Below are 14,417 nucleotides of genomic sequence, written 5' to 3'. Positions count from 1 at the left end.
GCTTTCTTAATGTACATAACTACCGCTTTCCTGCCTGGTGTGTGCAGTTGCTTTTAATCCATATCAGTTTTGATGAGCAAGTTCATGTCTATTTTAACAGGTAGTATTGGCAAGTATTTTGGGGTACCAGTGTAGGGGGAAGGTCTTTAATTACATGTTAAGGTTTTACAGAAATAGTTTTCACAATGTTCACAGAACATTTTTGCATGTGAATCCTACTCACCTTTTTACCAATGACCTGAAGTGCTATACATGGACAGAGCAGGTAACAAACTACCCCCAAGGATTTATTGCATCTGACTCTGACTGGGGGAGGTTGAATCTGCAGTTCAGTAATGTAGCACTGTGGATTTGGAAAGATAGAGCTTGTCTCCCTGGGTCTGCCACCTCTTCCCTACCAGGCGTCTCCTGTCAACTCACTACATTTATTTAGGGAGAAGTGTTTGTGGATCTTACTGGAGGATGTGTAGATATTTAAGAAATTGTAACTACTTACCTGTATTAATGACTGGTGGTTTGAGTTTACCTGTGTGCTTGAATCTGTTTAATAACTCATGTCTTATATCTTGTGATGATAAGTCATTACATTTAACAGCTTTTATTATTGAGAGATACCACTGAGACACTTCCTGTGAAACTGTTCTATAAACATAAAACACTTGAAAAAAAATGTGAGGGAAAAAAAAAAAAGCTTTGTTTTCCTCTGCTGGTCCATTTATTGTGGAGTTGCTGCTGCTTGCTAAATAAATATGCTTTTGAAAGTCTTTGGTGAAAAAGGCATATACCAAATAAATGGACTATGCAAACCAGTGTCAAACTTAATACCAATGACAGTATCACAGGTGTGTTGTCTCAGTGAATGACTTAAATTACAAGAATTTGTTGGAGTAAACATTTAATGTATTTGTGAACTAAAATGCTATCTGTGTATATTCTGTTGTGTAAGTATTTGCTTCTAATCCAGTGTTATTGCATTATGTAATTGTTCTCCCTGGGAAATACAGAATGGCATGCATTTTCCACAATACGTAAGTGAAACAACCCACAGCCTTTTTGCAATCGACTGGCATGCTGATATTAACCACTGCTGTTGCAGAATCTCATAACCTCCTTGCTATTTACACATTTCTCATTTGAAAATCTTTGGTGTGCCAAAAATTGAGCTTTTCCTAGCATACACAAACTTCATAGGTGGTGTGCAGGCTCTTGAATCGAATGATGGCATGGGAAATACCAAGATTATTTTTCCTTGCTTTAAAATGTACCATCTGCTGCCAGAGAGCTGGGGTGTGTGTCTGTGCTGCCTTTAATGCATTTGGTGAATTCTGAATGAAGATAAAAATATTGTGTTTGAATAACTGCATGAAACCTCACAGGCTTCTGTTATACGTGGCACTTGATCCACATTTATGGTAGATCTTGTTATTTTAATTTTTTTTTTAAGTGGGGAGAGACCAATATGTCAAGAATGCTGATATGAAAAGAGAAAATTCATGCAGATAGTTTACAGAGGGCAAGAAATAACCTGTGCTTGCTGTCTGAGGAATGTAGACTTTCATTTCAAAAGACTTTTTTCTTTATGTCAACAGTAATATTGGTCTTTCCCTGTACTCTGTTTTTATTCCAGGGCAACTTTGTAACTAAAGGGTGGTAGGTCCATATTTGAGCTCTCAGCAATAAGTTTATTCAGCATGTTTGTGTAGGTGTGTGTACACAAGAAAAACACCAAAAAAAAAGTTGTAATTTTCAAGATAGCTGTGCCCGCTGTGTGAAATACGTGGTGAATATGCTGTCCAGATGATTTTCTATCTGTTCTCATGGCATATGAAATGCCAGTTGCACTGGCTCTACTTTTCTTATATGAAAAAAGCAGCTGATACCTTAGAACTGAATTCAGAAGCAGCTGTCCTGATGCCCTATTCCTGATGAAACAATTTATCTGCTTTAATTAATCCAGTATGATTAATGGTTTATGACTTGCCTCTTTTCTATAGCACTAATGTCTGTGTACCAAGAAATGCTTATAGTGTTTGTTTTGAATAGAAATCTCCACAGAAAAGCATGAAAATTACTGTTTTTTTTTCTGAAAGGGAAGACTAACAGGAGGTGGAATGGATAGACAGCAGCTATCTAAATATCTGTAAGCACCAGTTTAGTCTGAAAAAAAAAACCACAACTTTTTTGTCCTTACAGTAGTTAATACTAATTTAGAAAGTGGATAATAAGCTGTAGAATAACGAATATGGCAAAGAGATGAAGAACTGTCTTTATTTAAATTTCTAAGAGTTATCAGCTGTTTTTCTACATATTTATTGCCAGACTGTTTACAAAACAGAAGTTCGCCCCAGTTTTGACAGCAGTTGTACTGTACCTTCATAAAAGGTACAGTAAGTACATCAGGGTAATATAAATGTATCTGCCAAGTACTTTTAGCATGAGAGGACTTTTAGCATGTTCAAATGCTAATGGAGTAAATGAGGGAGAGGGAGTGCAAACTGGCTATTCCTGTGAGAGTCTAATTTATATCAAAACCTGCTAGGAGAATTCCCATAGTGTGTCCATCCTGGCTAAAGAGAATTCCTGTAAGTGTCAGCAGAAGCAATGGTAATTTGGTCTTTCAAATGCTGTCTTAGCACTCCTTGTGTACCATTACTTTTGATACTGAAATATGAGTATATACTTCATGTGATTAAAAAAGTGCTTCTGCTTCATGGATATTTTCTCTCAAACTTCTCTGAGTCTCGTACTGTGTTCTCTAAACAGAATGTTGAGAGAGTGGTACTTGCAGTTTAGTTCAAACAGCCAGAATCCTAACGTGATAAAAGCAAATACATTATTAGAGATTTGCCAGAATGGCCCATAAACTCTAGCTTAGGTATTGTACTCCATCTGAAATACTTAGGATACACTCTTAACACCAGACTGCAAATCCTATTTATTCTTTGCTATGTTCATAATAAGCTGAGTGCTGCAGTTGATCCTTAGAAAACAATGTCTTAGAGTATGCAGCTGATCTCTTCTCTCAGTTCACCACTGTTTCTCACACCAGGCACCCCCTGTAATGGCCTATCCTGCCACAACGCCAACAGGAATGATGGGCTACGTGATGGTGAGTGGAATTCCTACAACTCCAGCCAGGCAGATGCTGTATGTTGTTTGATTGCTTATAGTTTGGTAGCTCTTGTTTTCCTGAACTATTATACTGAAGACTGAATTTCAACTCCCATTCATTTATTCCTCACCAAATTATTAACTTCTGGTTTTCTGAACCACTTACATGTTGTTTGTCTGAAATTAGGTCTGCCCTTACTTACTTCACTTGTTTTATGCATAAAGTTCTTGAAATGGAACTAGATCACGTTTAAGGTCCCTTCCAACCCAAACCATTCCGTGATTCTGTGAAAATTAACACAGTGTCTGTTCTTGGTGGTCTTTATTGGCATGTAAATAAGTTTATCATAGAAGTAAGTTTATAGTGTCAATATCAATATCTGCTTTCAGAACAGAAATGTTTTCTTGGTGAAGTGAAGCCTTCCTTAAATACCTTCTGCTGAGGTTTGGGAGCAAGCATCTGTGATGATTAATGCTACAGAAGTGCAAGTTTTTGACACTGCAGTATGGTGTGGTTTTGGTTGAGAGTTGGATCTGTTAGTGACACACCAGCGCCTCAAGGCTTTTGACATAAACCTGACCTTTCTGCTTTTAGCTTTGAAAATTTTTGTTCTTAACTTAAATTTTAAAATATTTCTGAAATTATATGCCTTAGCTCTTTTTAGTATGATTTGATGCAGCACAGCTTTCCTAGGTGAATAAAAGGCAAGAAAACTTCCTTCAAGCAGTTATTCTATTAAATGCCTCACAGATGAAAGGAAAAAAAATTGAATGTTTCATCATATAACCAAATTAGTTTAATGACTTGTAGCTTATATACACTCAGTAAGTGAACTGCAGAAGTGGCCAAGTGTGTTTTTGAGGGCCTCTTGGGAGAGTAGCATATAACATCATTCCCCATTCTCCCATCAGTTCCCCATGAACTCCCATATTCTTGGCCAAAGCTGTTATGCTTAAACTAACATTAGTATGGATTCATTCTTGATCTACACAACTTTGCTCTTATGGTATCAGCAGCATTTTCATAGTTCTTTTGAGTCAGCCGCAGGGGAAGGTAACATATGTAGTGTATGAGAAGCAATCTTTCTTGTTATGTTGTTGTGTTATGTTTGATTGTGGGGTTTAAATGCCAAAGTGAAATGGAAACTGGAATTAAGGCACCATAACTCTGTTACCCTGAGTTACTGCTAGTTCAGACATGTGCAGTATCTGAGCAGGGGGGTGAGGTGGGCCATTACAGAATGACCAGTGGGCTCCATAGCACATCCTGAAATCTGCCCTGGCTCATTCAGACTCTACTGAGGACATTTACCATCAGGAATCTCTGAAATGTTGACTCAATTTACAACCCTTGCTGTTAAACCTTTTAGTTTTTCATAAAAGCAATAGTGGGGACCAGTGTTCTGAGGATGGTCCTGTCTAAGTGCAGGCTTTTCCATTATGTTCCCAAATGTTGTGAGCTTGCTGGACAGGCAGCTTGTTTAGTGCCATAGCACTATGCCTGGGCATTCCCTGGCTGCTGCTTCCTGTGTCTTGGGCCAGCAGTTGTTCGGTTGTTCTTATATTTTTTATAGGGTGTTTTCATTAGGGTCAGTTTATTAAAAGGGTTCACCCTGTGATTGTCCAAACAGCTGGTTGGCATGATAGGAGGAGTACCACCACCACCAGGATTAGTCAGGGAAAAGCTGCTTGGAATGGGGATTGCTTCAGTAGGACTGCTGCTGGCTGTCAACCCAAGCCTGAGTGGAATGCCGAAAGCAGTGCCAGAGATGGGCATCTGTGTTAAATATAACCTGACTTGTAAGACCATTAATACACATTAAACTCGTAATTTGGCTCAGCTGGAGTGCTGGTAACACTTTGACTCTGGTTGCATAATGACTTAACATTAATTGCATGTACAGCTCTCAGGTTTCAGTTTTGTCCTGAGCTCTGTCAGCACTGCACTGCTGTCTGCAAAACTGTGCTTGTGCTTTGAGCAGTCAGGGAAGTGCTGTCAGACCTTGCTTTTGGGAGCAGATGGACCAGCACGAATGCTTGTCTAACAAGTGTTTTAGTACTTCAGATCTTTGCAGCAAGAGATTGAATGGGCTCAGTTGTTATTGAGAAAATTCCTTGCAAAGGCTCTAATGTTCCTTTCTGGTAACCTTTATTTGCATATTGTAGAATATTGTAGAAGGATCTCACATGGTTGCATATCTCAAATATGACGGAGACTTTTCACTCATTTGCCATTTTCCTTTATCTCTGTAAATATTTGAAATGCATTAATGCTGTGTGTGATTTGATGCTGTCTGGTTTTTTCAGCCATCACAGATGGGAGGCATACCAGTAATGACCCAGCCAACTTTGATATACAGTCAGCCAGTCATGAGACCACCAAACCCCTTTGGCCCTGTACCGGGAGCACAGGTGTGTATATTCAAACTGCTGGTCCTGGGAATCAATTACATGAGGCAGTTTCTTTAGAAGTATAGTTAATATGTTAATTTTATACATAGATATAATTAATAGCTCTTATTTGTGTTGGGCAAATTATTGCACAAGCTCAGTGGTTCACAGAAGGCTTGCTTCCTATCTGCTTGTATCCCTGTTGACAGCAGCAAATTTGTGTTAGCAAAACAAAGAGGGGGTAGGTCTTTTTCAGGCATTGTTTTTCTGGGAAGGTGACAATGACAAAAAATAGCAAAAGCTGATGTCTGTACTCTTTGCTGAAGATGAGCTTTTTCCCCAAAGTCATGTTCCATGCTGCTTTACCCTCAGAGTGTGGTTTTGTGAGATTGGCTATTACAGCTTTTTCCTAAGTATACATGTCACTGTTCTTTCCTCTGATACACTTAAAAGTATTAGATTATAAAGTGCCCAAGGAGCAAGGTGTGTGCTTGTATTACAGCATTTTGCAGGGGCCATACAGGGTGTGTGTTGTCTTTTATGCCTATGACTGCATTAGATGGGTTTGAAAAAATTGTGGAATTAAACTTGGTGAAACCTCAACCAGTTGTTGGTCCTGAGCATCTCAGTGGGAGGCACATGGCGTGTCCATCTAGTTTTAACCATGGTAGTCTCCAGTGGGTTTTGTGTTCCTCCATGGTTTTGTAGGAGACTGCATTTGCAGCATAGTGAAGATGGGCAATAGCAATACCGATCTACCTGGCCTTTCCCTGTTTAGTGCTACCTTACATGGAGCATTCTTTAAATCCCCTGGTTACCTGTTTCTTGGGATGTGTTGTATCCAGATTGAGTACCTAACCTTCTGGAATGAGTGTGCCAAAGGGCCACTCTGAACTAACTGCATCAATACTGGTGTTAAATACATACCTGTCATTGATTTGTTTTACTGCTTGTTTTACAAATGTCTGTCACTGGGAAATTTCTGTCTGAACTTACTTTTATAATCCAATAGGCATCTTAAGAGGTTTTTTGGGTTTTTTTTTACAGTAAGAAAAACATTTTAAAAGTAGGAAGGAAGAGGGAATGGATAACCCTGATCACCTTCATACTATTTTTGGGAAATTTTGCTATCATTAATACTTTGTATTTGTGAACTGCAGTTAGAGGCAGAGCCAAGTTTAACTGGCAGACTGAAGCTCCAGAATTAAGTGTGATTTACTCACCTATCAGATGTCTCTTTTTCAAAGTTCACTCTGTACATCAGAAATGTGATCATCATTAGAAAAATGAAATATATTGTGCCTGTATTTTGATCTTACTATAAAGAGCTCTGTTTCTATAGGTGAATGTTCAAAAGCATTCATGTATAACTTCACCTAGGTATAGGTTGGTGTAACTGCAGTGTTTGGGACTAGACTGTGGAGGGAAGAGAATTCAGCAGAAAGCTGGAACTAAAAAGAGCCTCAAGTATTTTCTAGTGCCTCAGTCTGATCCTTTGATAAGAGGGGTTCTGCTGTGTGCTCCCAGTGGGCTGTATGCCTATTGTCTTCTTCAAAATAGAGTCTTGTGAATAGGGATTTTTTTCTAAATGTCTTCTTTTAAATGCTTTATCTGAAAGGGATGCTGTTAGATTTCTTTAGCTAGAAATGCAGTTCTCAGCTGGCTTTGTCTTAGACTTCTGAGAGCTGCTTTGCACCTTCACTGTCACTTAAGTGATTTGGTATTTTTCACATGGATTTTATACCATTTTAAGAGGACAAATAGTGTTTATGACAGTTTTTAAATATTGACCAAGTAAAAGGATCCTCAAGGATAGGAGTTCTCTCTACCTAAAAAAAAAAATGAAATTATCCTTAAAAAAAAAAACCTGCCTACCTGCCTGCCTGATTCAGTTATGAACGGATAGATGGGTCTGAATAGCTCAGTGAGCCTTTCTGCTTCATTTGACATTGCAGGGTGTGGCCTAGGTTGAATCCCAGCTGGCTGTCAGAACAGGAGAAAGAGGAATTAGTCACAAGTGAGGTGTGTGGAGCTATATTTATTTTCTTACCTGACAATGTTTGGCTCCTGTGAGAATTAACTGAAAACACACCCTTTTGAGTCAGCATTTGCTGTGACCAAGAAGGGTTTTTCCTGAGGCACACAGTCTTTGTTGCTGGAAGGTGTCAAGTTTTCAGAAGCCTGATATCAGTAACGCATCTTAAATGAAACCAGGGCAGCATGTGAGAGCTTCCCCATACACAGCAGAGTTTATTAATGCATAGCCATGGAGGGGAATTACACTGAATTTACTGTGTGCTGAGTCTTGAGGCTCTTCTGAGAGCGTATTTCACAGTTTAGGTTTAGTTAATGCTCTTGTTGTGCCAGAAATAGAAAAAGGAAAGTAAAAGAAACAGAAATGTGTGTTCTTGGGGTCAGTAAACAAATCTTAACGAATAAATCATGGTTATCTGAAAGGCACGCAGCTCAAACTGCCCACATTGATCTCTGTAAAGACTATTATTCTAATACTGGTTTTGTCCATGGCGTCATCACTGCCAAAAATGAAGTTGTTTTTCATGTTTACTTTAAAGCACCAGATTATATCACCTCCAGTCTCCTGGTAGATCTTGGGTGTTGTCTACAGTAAAGAAAGCTAAAGGTACTTAAAAGCATGATGACAGATATGAAGTTGTTGCCAAAAATTTTATTGCCAAGTTGTAGTGAGTTGAGAATGCACTGGGAAAATAGGCATCTTAATGTTGTGCAGTTTCCATATAAATTTAACTGTTGTTCATAACTTGATACTCTCAAGGATTTGTCGTAATAAATAAGTTTTTTCTATCTCTAGGCATACCTATTTTGCTTCTCTTCCAAATGTTCTCTTTAGATGCTCGCAACTTTTTTCCTAATTGTAGCAGTTAAAAGCAAAGGTAGTTTGGTTCTTAAGAGCAAAATAATTTGAAATAATTGAGAATGAAACTAGAACAGTCACTTCTTTGGAAATCTGAGTGCAGGAGGGATTCATAGTTTTGAAAGTGTGTAATTTTGAAAATATTTATCTTGCAGTATTTCCTGCCTGAGAAAGAAAATAAGTTTGCATCATGATAAAATAGCGGTCATTACCCACTGCAACTCATTACATTGTGCTACCCAGAGCAGTGAGAATGGTTGACGTTATTTATGACATTGTAGCTGGTGAGGGGGAAGTGTGTGTGTGTGTGTCTGAGGAGGGGGCAGGCTGAATCAGTGGTTCAAGCAGAGGGATGGCAGATGTGATACAGTACAGCAAATGCTGAACGTCCCAGACAAGCCAGATCTGACTGATGCACAGGGGCTGGAATGTGTCTACCCATCACAAGGCCTGAGTGTCCCAATGTGCAGCAGATTTTAAACCAGCAACAGTGTTGTGTTGGCCAATATAAAATGGTACAATTAGGACAAATCCGTGTGCCTTCACACGTTGCATGTTCTGGTGTGATTGTCCCCAGAAGGACATAGCCTTAGAAGGGGAAAGGAGATGGGTAGTGCAAAATTTAAGATTTAAAATAGAATAAAGAAATCACTCCACCTACTGCCAACATCTATGTAAATTGTAACACAACTAGCTGTTAACACAGCTACTTGTACATGGGAAGTAGCAGGAGTGATCACCTGGGTAATAGAGAATAGGTAAATGTGCAAATGAGTAAGTTGGTTTGGTGGATGTGTTTTGTGGTTGGTTTTTGGCTGGGTGTAGGTGGGGGGGGGTGGTTTTGAGGGGTGTTTGAAACTGTAAGAACAGGGTAGGAAGTTCAGGACAGACTTATGCCAGAAAGTAGACCTTAGAGATGCTTGCTTTGGCACATTACCCCTAAAATATATGGTAAAACAGCTTGACAGACTTGTTTCATGGGAAACCAGAATGTAGCTAATGATGGCAATCAGCCCAGTGCTCGCTTATGGACAGGTTCTTAGGTTTTACTGTGACTCCAGGGAGCTTTGTCTTTGTTGGAGGCAGTGAGAAGTGACGGCTGATGCTGAAGGTGAGACTAAGCTGTCTGAGCAGCACAGTGCGGTGCATTTCACATGACACAAGCTCGGGGCAGTAGGGGCACTAAATCCACAGCTCCAGTTAGATAAGCTCTAGAGAAACTGATGGCCAGCACTGTTGTTTTAAATGCTTCTCCTTAGAAACTGCTAGGAGTAGTCCTGGTGTTCAGATCTATTTATAAACAGTTATCTAGAGAGTGCAATGTAGGAAACTGTCTAACTATACTTCCCATTAACTTTATTTAGGTCTCATTTCTAATAATTAGAGGAATCTTGTTAAAGTGCATATTTACTGCAAATCTCGTCTGAATTTAATTATGGCATCTAGGTAATAGCATTGTTGGGTTTTTTCCTCAGATTTTAACCTGAAATTTCCCCTGTGTTTGGTTATGTGCTGATGTTGCACAACTGGCTCAAACCTACCAGTCTTCCACACTGCTTTCAAACTGGGATGTTACTTTGGATTTGATATGGGTTGGAGATTTGCCAGCTCAGTTTGATAGAATGTATGTGACCTCAAGGCATTTGACCATGAAGAGGAAGAATGTTTCCTGAAATCAAGTGGCAGCAGGTATTCCTTGCTGAATTTACGACTCTGTTGGACCATATCACTAATCTGCCTATGGCTTTCCCAAGGAAAGAACCAAGTTTAAGAGGGGAAATTCTGACATTCTGAAACTGCTTCTCAAGCATTTCCCATTCTGTCTCATGACTTTTGCATAATTTATTTATGGTGACTGGATCTGAGTGCCCCACTGGGAGTAGGGTTTCAGGAGGAGATGAAGATTCCAATGCAGATCAGGCATGTACTGATCCTGAAGGAAGTCCTTCTGCTCATGGGGTTTCCGAGATAGACATTCATGTAAAAAATTTAAACATGCAATGGCAATATTTACACTCTGAGCACTTCTGCAAGCAATTCCTATAAGCAGATTTCCTGTCATGCGTAGGTTAGCAGGTTTCTGCCATTTCCAAAGGAAAAGGTCTTCATGCAATGTTTTTTGTCATGGGCATGGAGCGCAAGTGACTCGGTTCATAACAAACTGTTCCAGTGAGGAGCCCAAATTGGAGGATGCTGACTTTGATTTGTAACTGCAGAAACATGCATGTTCTACCCAGGGGGAGGGCAAATAGGATTTAATATAACACCATTTATAACAGGAAGAGTACTAACACAGAAGGAAAAAATAAATCAACAAATAGCAGATACTCCTGCAAGTACAGCCTGCAGATGATTGGTCCTTCCCAGCAGCAGCAGTTGGAATGCCAATATTACCCACCTCTAAGTTATGTGCTTTCTGTGACTGAGTTTGTGGTGTGCTGCTTTAGGTACATGACTGTAGGATGCAATTTTTATGAGTTTATGGACTACCAGTCACAGTCTTCAGTTCTCACCTAAAGTGGCCACAGTAGCAATTGAAACTCTCATCTTTTTTCTTTTTTTTCTCCTACTCACAGAATATATCTCGTGTTCTCCTTCTAGGTCCCAAATTGAGAATTATCTATTCTCTGCTATCCAACCTCTTTTTATATGCATCCTATTTTGACAAGAAAAGATGCTGAGAGCTATTCCTTCTGGAAAAACCATCTGGAAAGCTGCCATGCTCTGGCTAGACCCCAGCATCATCTCTCCCTGCCAGGCTGTAGTTTTCCCAGTTAAGCAGGGAGAGGACTAACCTATTTCACAGAAGTCAGGCTGAATGTTTTGTATCTTCTTTTGAAGAAAACTGCTGTGAAAGTGTGTATCTGCTTGTTTGGCAAGTGCCACTGGCGTTTCCTTTCTGGAGGGTCATGTCCGGCTTGTTTCTACATTACGCCAACCATTGAAGAGGCTTTGTTTTCCATATGACCAAACAGCTTGTTTTAATAATTGACTTCTGCCAAGTTTGCCTCTTAACCTCCCCTTGTCCTTTCATTACACGTTTAGCTTTCATATTCTGTCATTCTGAGATCTTGTTTTCTTTTTCTTTCCCTTTCTCTGTCGTCTTTCTTACTAGCTGTCTGCAGCATCCAGCCCTTCCAGTCAGAGTCCTCACAGAGCCTCAGGAAAGGATCCCTTTGCAGAGCTCTCTCTCCAGGATTTCTTGTAGAACAACTTAGGTATTGTCCATTATTCTGGGGAGATGCTGGTGTTTATGATATGAAACAAAAAAGTTCTAATTCAAGTTTTATTAACATGGCTAGAACTGTTTCTGAAGGAAATAAAACCAAATCTTGTTGAGTTGGAAGCACTGTGGAAGTGACTTGGAAACTCTTTGTATTTAACTTCAGCAGTTTACAGGCTGATTGAGTGTTTTTTCCTCAGTCCCTTGGAATTAGAACCAGCTCATGTGTTACTTGCTGCAGTTAGAGAGAAGGAACTGGTGCTACCTGTATTTACCATCTCATCTGGAAAATGTTCAGAGTTCCCTGTTAGCAACAGAGCCCGGAGTGCTGCTGGCAGGGTGCTCGTGCACTTCCCCATGGCTTGACTGGAGAGTTCCCTTCATGCAGGAGGAGGTGCTTGTTTCACATGTGCCAGGCATCCATTTTGGTACAGAGGTGCAGTGGAGGAGTTGTGTTGTTTCTGACCAGTCAGGGGCAGGTGGGAATTAAATAGTAAAATGAGTGAAAACATGAAAAAGAAATTCAAGAGTTCATAGTATAAAGAGAGAGTAGGCTTATTGCACACAGCAGCTGCTTTTCTTTGTGCACTTCCTCTGGTTCAACATGAAAAATGACCCTGAGTTCTCTTCATAATTGTGTTGGTCTGTGTTATGCTGCCACGGGTGACAATATTGCATGGATAACTAGGTGAGTTTTATTTTTAATGTAGAGCTATTCCAAAGGCTGGTGTCATTGGAAGAACATCCTGATGTCTTTTGGTTGTTTCCTGGCCCTGATTTTTTAAAAAATATTTTATTTCTGTTCAAAAGTTCAGATCATGGGGTAGTTTGGGCATCAGAAGAATGGAAATTTTTGAAGAAAAAGGATTTAGAGTGAAGTCCTACTTCTGTTGCATGTTAACCCCAGGGTTTTTCATCTTTCCAGATTCAGTTTATGTAACTGTGTTAGAATGGAAGAGAAAGAAACGTTTCCAAAAAGATGTCCTCAGCAGTAAACTCCCACTTCCAGGAAAAAAATGAACTTCAGTCCCTCAAACTCTCCTCTTCCATTAAGTGATGCAGTGAAATGATGACCACCAATGAAGGAAGCTGGGACACCTCCATAAGAAGACATCAGTACACAACACAAAGCCAAGAATTGCCATGAATTAAGACCCAAGATCTGTTTTTGTCCTGGTGACTAACACGTCAATACTCTCAGCTTCTAATAATATCCTTAATTGGTAACGTATGAAGAGAAGCCTTTATTCTGGAAATTGATATTGGTGTTTGGAAATGCTGCCTGGATTGGAGATGTGTCCTTTACCGTAACTCAAAACAAGACTCTGGGCAGGGGAGGGTGGAATCCTAACTCTTAATTCTGCAGTTACCTTTTCTTCAGTCCTCACAAATGTAGGCACAGCAGTAATGGAAATTAACTTTTTTTAAAAATTATATATTCAGTTTGCAGTAGACATTCCTTATGTATTATTGTTTGTATTTATTTATGATTATCAATTTAACATTAATATTGTATCAGAAAAACTCCTTATGAAAATGAGTATGGATGTATACAGTATGTCTGATTTTTATCCACAAAGAATGAATCTGATTCAGAATGCTTTTCAGCTGACATACAGAGCACTAAATATTTTAAAGGTCTGAATCTAATGAATTCTCAGTATATATGGGAATTAGGGAAGAGCTGTAAAACGCATTAATCCTTATAGTCAATTCTGTGCCTAGGATTTTGCAAGGGAACAGTTAACTGACTAGAAGAAGCACTACATTTTTAATTCAGCATTAGTGCATTGGGAAGGAACTTTATTGCTTTGTGCTTGGCATGTCATTATTTTTACATTTGACATTATAAGGCCTTTCCAAGATGAATGTGAGGAATTGCTTTCACTTTTAAGACTTTCCTTCTTTTCTGTAAAAAAAAAAATAAATTGAGGTGTTGTGTGTTGGGGGGAAAGCCTTTTCATTTGGCTCGTTCATGATCATGTACCTTTAAAAGTAAAAAAGGGGAAGTAGCTTCCTTACATATGTCTAGTGGGTATTTAGTTCACGAGGAATTAAAGTAGCGCTGTTGATCGGTGCTTTGTGTAAATACACCACAACTTTTGGGTGGAGTGGGGCCTTCAGAAGGATAGTCAATGATACGAAAGCAATTCTGTACATGAATTAAGCATACTTGCTGCATTGTCTCTGCAGATTCTATTTTTGTTTAAAATATTAAAATGTATGTTAGCAAAAATGGGTGGATTTTCAAATAAAATGCAGCTTCCACAGAACTTTTGTTACGGTATGAAAGTCTGAGGTGCTTCTTTTCTTTTTGCTGCTTAAAATGTGCACTGATAATTGCTTTGTTTACTTAATAAAATACCAAATGTATTTCATATGTGCATATTGTATTGCAGGAAGTGCAGCACTCTGAACCTGTGGCTGATGTGATTCATGCAGCTTCTTCCCTGGGCTGGTGTCACGGACAGCCTCAGTGTTTCAGTGACAAGGTGTCTCCTTCTTCCTGACCTAATGTGATATTTTACCATCTTCTAGTTTTTCAAACTATTCATGGCAATAAACTTATAGTGTTTATAACTGAGCAAGAAGGATAAATATGTCCCCAAAAATTGTTATTATCTTCCCTAATCTTTCAGCAGAAGGTAGTGCTGGAAAAGCTATGAACAGTTTGCTGAGACCACCTTCTGTAATTAGACACAAGAAGAGTTGATAGAAGTGGAACTTTCCTCCTCACAATGACTTGAGGCTTGTCCTGGAGGCCAGGGTATCATAAACTGATCAGTACAGGTCAGTAGA

The 14,417-nt window shown here is 39.3% G+C and overlaps 1 protein-coding gene across 7 annotated transcripts in view; it reads left to right on the top strand.

The window, feature by feature from the left end:
* Nucleotides 1-13,996, top strand: part of PICALM (phosphatidylinositol binding clathrin assembly protein) — a 66,188-nt gene extending 52,192 nt beyond the window's left edge. For 2 of the 7 annotated variants that reach the window (XM_068181632.1, XM_068181636.1), the window contains 5 exons: nucleotides 1,005-1,028; nucleotides 3,050-3,109; nucleotides 5,419-5,523; nucleotides 11,511-11,613; nucleotides 12,544-13,996. In XM_068181632.1, coding sequence (XP_068037733.1) covers nucleotides 1,005-1,028; nucleotides 3,050-3,109; nucleotides 5,419-5,523; nucleotides 11,511-11,603 — 282 coding nt within the window. In that variant the 3' untranslated portion in view covers nucleotides 11,604-11,613; nucleotides 12,544-13,996. The remainder of the gene's footprint in view (nucleotides 1-1,004; nucleotides 1,029-3,049; nucleotides 3,110-5,418; nucleotides 5,524-11,510; nucleotides 11,614-12,543) is intronic. The other 5 variants (XM_068181633.1, XM_068181637.1, XM_068181635.1 and 2 more) reach the window with 3 other exon arrangements.
* The last annotated feature ends 421 nt before the right edge of the window (nucleotides 13,997-14,417 follow it).

This window comes from Anomalospiza imberbis, chromosome 2 (assembly GCF_031753505.1).
Source record: "Anomalospiza imberbis isolate Cuckoo-Finch-1a 21T00152 chromosome 2, ASM3175350v1, whole genome shotgun sequence".
Lineage (NCBI taxonomy): Eukaryota > Metazoa > Chordata > Aves > Passeriformes > Viduidae > Anomalospiza > Anomalospiza imberbis.
Note: the sequence above shows the minus strand (reverse complement) of the source record. Positions and strands in the feature narration are given on the sequence as shown.